This window comes from Camellia sinensis, chromosome 8 (assembly GCF_055761805.1).
Source record: "Camellia sinensis isolate YWXY chromosome 8, ASM5576180v1, whole genome shotgun sequence".
In the NCBI taxonomy this organism is placed as follows: domain Eukaryota; kingdom Viridiplantae; phylum Streptophyta; class Magnoliopsida; order Ericales; family Theaceae; genus Camellia; species Camellia sinensis.
Window position 1 is genome coordinate 57,210,883 of NC_138968.1, and position 6,437 is coordinate 57,217,319.

At 36.3% G+C, this 6,437-nt stretch overlaps 1 protein-coding gene across 1 annotated transcript in view; it reads left to right on the forward strand.

Annotated features, from left to right (window-relative positions):
• LOC114276932 (uncharacterized) overlaps positions 1 to 6,159 on the forward strand; it is a 30,986-nt gene extending 24,827 nt beyond the window's left edge. Inside the window, exon 3 of the mRNA XM_082882729.1 lies at positions 5,570 to 6,159. Coding sequence (XP_082738855.1) covers positions 5,570 to 5,755 — 186 coding nt within the window. The 3' untranslated portion in view covers positions 5,756 to 6,159. The remainder of the gene's footprint in view (positions 1 to 5,569) is intronic.
• Positions 6,160 to 6,437: the final 278 nt, after the last annotated feature.

Below are 6,437 nucleotides of genomic sequence, written 5' to 3' on the forward strand. Positions count from 1 at the left end.
CAATGTTGAGGCCGGCAAGAAACTTGTAAATACGGCTGTCTTCCACAGTTTTCTTGTGGTGGTTGCAGTCGTCAACCGATTTCCATTCGTATGTGTTGAAGATGTCAAGATCCTGCCACAACCTTTTCAACGAATTGAAATATTTGGTGACGGAATCATCTCCTTGACGAATCTCTCCCAATTTCAAAGTTAATTCGAAAACTTGAGATTGATTTCCTAGGTCAGAATACATCTGACTAACATTATCCCACAATTCTTGTGCAGTAGTATAGCACATGTAATTAGAGCTTATATCCTCCTCTATGGAATTGACCAACCATGTCATAACCATGGAGTTTTCAGCGTCCCAACTGTCGAACAGCGGATCATTAACAGCAGGAGCCTTCTTGTCACCAGTGATGTAACCGATCTTTCCTTGCCCACGGATATACATCCGGACAGATTGTGACCAGCGGAGAAAATTATCACCATTTAGGCGGATGGTGGTGATTTGGACAGAGTGAGAGTTGGACGTTTTCACCGGAATGGCAGCGGCAGGGGTTGAAGTGGTTTCGGACGTGACTTCCGACATGGCTATGACGGTTTTAGGGCTGCTGTGTTTTTTGTTGCTCTGATACCAACTTAGAAAATATGAGGAAGAAGAACTCCGAAAATATGAGGAAGAATGAATATATTTCTGTTATATTCAAAACTTCTTATCTTACAAGACCAAATGACACTCCTTATATAGGAGATATTACAAACATCATTATAACCCATTATATGCCACTTACATATTATATATTACCACTATCTACCACTATCATATTATATACATGCCACTATCTACCACCAACACCACTATCATATTCTATACATGCCACTATCCTTCACCAACACCACTATCATATTATATACATGCCACTATCTTATTATATACATTAACACAAATTTCCAGCACAAGCCTTCTCCTGCAAAGGAACAACACTTAAAGTAGTGTATGAAAGTTTACCAGAGGTATATAAAGTGTGCCTGCTCTCGTAAAAAACCCTAAATGGGGTGCTGGGGGTACATATAGCCAAGCCTCCAACGACAATGTTAATATTCTTAAGAAATTTCAACAGGGTGGTTGACCACTATGCTGCAATGGTCGACCAAGTTGCAGTATGGTCTTTTCCAGGTACTCTCCGGATTTCTGGATGGTTGACCACTTCACTGAGATAGTCAACCATGCTGTAAGTTTGGCAAATTTCAGTCACTGGAACTTTGCTGTGGTCAACCAGGCTCAAGCCATGGTTGACGAAGCCAATACAACCTGGACTTTTTCAAGTCCTCTTTATGCCTACCTGGTCCTTCCATCTCCTGTGCTTTCTTCATGCCTATGAAGATCTTCCATAGCACTCACCCCCTTGTGTTGATGAAGATCTTTAGACTTCAATTCAAGCTTTGTTCATTGTTTTATTCATACCGGTGAGGTTCTTCCATAGCTCTTTCACATGTCGATGAATATCTCTCATGTCACTTCAAGCTTCCAAACAAACATGGGTGCCTTCAATTTGCTCTTTTCATGATGTGGCTTGGCTTCTACCTAAGGTTTGTATATAGAAATCACAAAATTGCTGACCTTTGCTAGCCTAGCACTAATATAATACAACAAATGTGTATATAGGTCAGGCCACATTAGACTTCATCCTACATAACATGCACACGTGCGCGCGCGTACACACACACAGTGCATGCTTGGATAGGGGGCAATAAGAATAGATGCAGTGGTAGTACCATGAATGTACTCTTCCCCCATTTTATAATTTTCCTTTTAGGTTTTAATATACACATACATATATGTATATGTATAAATAGGATTTGCATGTGTTTGCATGAATGTCTATGCTTTGGTTTGTGCTCATAAGTCATAACTTTCTCTCAATTATATATTTAATATATCATGTATGGATGCAGCCATATGTGCAAACCTAATTGTAGTAGCTCCTTGTTGCTTAAAACCGTCATTTATCCAATTTTTATTATCAGTATGTTATTTCTATTTGTTTTTCTTGTAGTAGTTTGCATATAACCCCATCTAACAGTATTTTCTTGTTCTTGAAAAGATAAAGAGGTAGTCATGTTTGCAAGTGATTTATCATTTACAACGTGGTATAAATTGTTCAAGAAATGTTGACTGATTGTCCATATCATGAAACGTTTTCAAATTTCAGACTTTTTGAAAAGATCGGACATGTTTGTAAGAGTAAGTACTGTCAATGCTGGATGTAGGCATTGCACGTTAGTAGAATTGTCCATGCTGGGTATAAAATATGCATGAAGTCCACTGATTTTGTATTCGTAATAGCGGGAAGAATCTTAATCATGACAGATATGTATTAGACGCTGTTCAGTTGGGGAAGATGGACTGTAGACTTTTTGATCTAGTGGGATGTGTCTGTGGTAGTTATTGCAGGGCATGATGAGCTTTGCAAACAAGCTACCGTACAGTGCATTATAAAGCTAGCTTGTTTGGGTATCCATATTCCAGCGAGATAGGTTATATTGTTGATGTAGCTTGTTTGGTATTAAGGCACTATCTGTGGTGAGATCAGAAGTACTTTTTTAGTTGTGTATAGAGTTTTCAATTCCATTATATACTATTATCTCCCCTTCAGATTCATTTTATTATTATTATTTTTTTGTTTTTTCTCTGATTTTTAATTTCTTGTTTTTGTTGTCTAGAAAGTTTCAAAAGGTATGACACTTTCACTTTATCTAATAAAAAATGAGGGGTGATAAATAAGGATATGGAATTCAAGAAAATGTATTGTTTAAGACTGACCTTTGTTTTTGTTTTTGTTGTTTTATATATTTTAATTTTGATCAGTTACAAACAAATTTTATTAAGAAGGGGACAAAAGTACAAGTAGTATGAGGACAAGAAGTCCACTGAAGGAAGATAAAAAAAAAAAAAAAACAAAGGATACCCCTCAAGGGGAGATGAAACCGATACCGAAAAAGTCAAATGACGAACCCTATCACGTAAGGCATCAACATCTTCAAATTTGTCCAAAAAAATCTTATCATTTCTGACCCCAAGGGGGTTGGCCTAGTGGATGTAGCTTGGGGTTTGGGAGTGTGTTCCCTCTAGGTTTTAGGTTCAATTCCCACTCGGTGCTATCAACTCTTTGTGGTCACGTTTGTAGGCTTTACTCAAGATTTGCTTGATCCACGTGGCATGGACGCTATCGTGGGTCCTGGGATTAGTTGAGGTGTGTGTAAGGTAGTTCGGACACCCAGCCGCAAGGTTTTGAAAAGCGGTTGCGGTCACCGTAACGGTGGCGGTGGCGAGGTTGCGGTTGTGGTTGCGGGTGCGGGGTGTAAAGGCCATAGCGTAACAGTTGCGGTAACTGGAACCGTGAATTTTTTTATTTTTCACAAAACTTACCGATACACATTTTTTTCCATAATCATATTCATTGGGTTTTAAAATAAATATTGATCAATTTTTATAAATTTTTAAGTATGATCCAATATATTTCATATTTTTAAATCACTATAAACTGAGTTTTTTATATTTTATTTTAATAATTAATGACTTCATATATCATAAATCCATATTATGCTTGTAACAATTTTTTTTTTTTTATTATTGGACTTAGATGTATAAAATTATTTTTTTAATTATTATACTTGTGGAAGTATATCTAAATTTTAACTTGAATAGTTTTAAAAAATAAATTATACATGCTAATGTAATCATATAAAAATTTAAAAATAAATTATAAAGAATTATTTTATTTTATTTATTTATTTTTTTTAGGTTTGGAGCACTTGAATCTTCATTCACTTTTTGGATAACCTGTAAATAAAAATAAAATAAACTAATCAAAAGAAATTGACATGTATAAAATATGTATTAATATATAATTATATGTGTTATGTTTTCTAGCTATTCTACAAAAAAATCAATCATTAACTATTATATATAAGATAATAAGATAAACAATGACAAAAGTAAGAGAATAAATAAGAGCCTAAATATATATATATATATATATTAATCAAGTCAAATACATGATGACTACACTTATTATTATTATTATTATCAAACAATATATAGATAGACACACACAAACAAAATAGTTGAGTGATAGAAGTTAAATAGAATAGTATAGGTCTTATAACTTCAACAAATCAATAATATGTTCATCATCTTTCCTCTTCTCTCACTCTATCTCTTACTCCTTCATCTTCCTGTTCTCTCTCTATCCCTCTTCCCCTATTTTCATCTTCTTTTTTTTTTTTTTTTTTCAAAAGAAGCAATTTAGAACCATTACGGCACCATTACGACCGCTATAATAGCCGCTACAGCTGACACACCTGTGAATCTCAATCACACCGCAAAAGCAACTGTAACGGGTGGCGGTAATCACAACAGCCGTCACGTAACAGTTGTGACCGCTTTTTAAAACCTTGATCACAAGCATTTGAATGCTAGTAGCCGGGATCACCCAAGAAATCTCCACCACCTGAAATAACATGTACCATGAGAACAATATCAGTAGACAATGCAAACAAAGGTGATCCATGGATTCCTCATTCGTACTCCACATTATACACCATTGAGGACGAAGAATGCAATTAGGCCTTGTTTCCCCTAAAAATGTCATTAGTCATAAGACTATGACGGGCCTTTTAATATAAATAATTTAAGATGCTATGAGAGGAATCTAGTTGCTCTGATATTTCCTTGTGGCAAATTCTTCCCAGTGAGCCTGGTGACTATCTGCAAAGCTTTCATTCATCTAATTGCAGCACTTTCTTTGTGAGTTATTATGTTATGCACAAAGTAGTTTTTGATACTTGAGCCAATTAGCTTCTGAGTCAAATCTGATTTATTTTCTGGACATGAGCTTACAATGACTTTTTCTGTAGCATTTGAAAGATCAGGAATAGGCAATGTCAGACCAATTGGGCTCCGATAATAAAAATTGGGAATGCAAGTGAGTACATGAAGTATGCCTGACAATGTAACATCAAGAATTGTGTTAACTTTGAAGGGCCGAATGTGGACCATATTGATATTGTATTGGGAAGTAAACCCCTCAATATAGCATTTGCTGGACTCAGAGTATATTGATCCTTGAGCAATTATTTGATTTTTGATTTTAGTCTGGACAGTCTGGGCTGTATTGAGATTTCTCTGTTTTGGCTTGGTGTGTTTCACACTGGCATAGTTCTGTAGTAAAAGCAACTCCATCACTTTCATGTATCCATTGGACTGCAGTCTTGGAAATGGCTTACTTATTTCCAAGAACTTGAGTACCGCTGCTGATCCGGCTGGAGGATCAAGGAAACTTCCAAATAATGTGAATAATTATACTACCCACCCCTGTCCCTGGCATTTGGGCAGCCTGCTTGGTGCCTCTTTGAATAAATATTTCTTGTTATAAGAAAAGGAAACAAAAGTGCACACACAGAGACACACATACACATATGTCATTTGCATTTATGACAGTGATTCTGGTTATACCGTTTTCAAGATTCATCTTAGCTCTTATTTGTAGAAGCTGATTGTGAGAGCCTACAATCTATTTTGCAGGAAGAGAAGGACAAGAAAATCCAGGAACTATACAATGAACTGCAGCATGAAAGAGAACGATCAGCAGCATTCCGGGAACAGCTACACGAGATTCTTAAAAATCTTGACGAGCATTCTGAGTTCATGTCTATTAGAGTTGAAGATATATCTAACATCATGAAACAAATTGAACTCAACAATGATTAGCTTCAGTGGCACTACTGATAGGTTTCTTCTGATAGAGATTGGTCAGGCATACACATAATTTCGTTATGACCCATTTACCCAAGTAGAGAGCATCAACATGACTTGACTACCATGACTGTTTGTCATCTGAGAAGGTCTCTACCATCATGAAGACAGTTTGCTGGCAACCCAATATTACTAGATGGAATTTTTGCTCGATAAAAAGAGCTAGGTGTAGGTGACCGCCACGTGGCGATCCTCACTCCTTGGGGGCATGATTAATAGATCGATTTTAGGGACTCTATATTTCATCCCTTGTTAAGTGTCATTCCCAATTGAACACCATGAAAATAGTTCTAATGTGTTCATTATCTGAAGTTGTATTAATACGTTATTTCAATTGATCATCGAGAAGGTTGAAATAACATTCCACTCTCTCTCTCTCTGAGTGTTTGATTTTGTTATAGAACTTGTTTTGGGCATTGTAAGAGCATTATTAGATGGCTTCTCGTGTTCATGTTTGAGCTTCTTATTAAGTGCATTTTCCCATTGCCAGTTTTGAGTTGGTTCTACTGTTGTATGAGGTCTGCTAGTTTCATCAGGATTTTTCCAGGTCCGTCTTATTTGGTATTTTACATTAGGTACTGGCTTTCAACGTGTCCATTAGGTACTAGCTTCCCTCACGTTGATTGGAGAGTCCAGT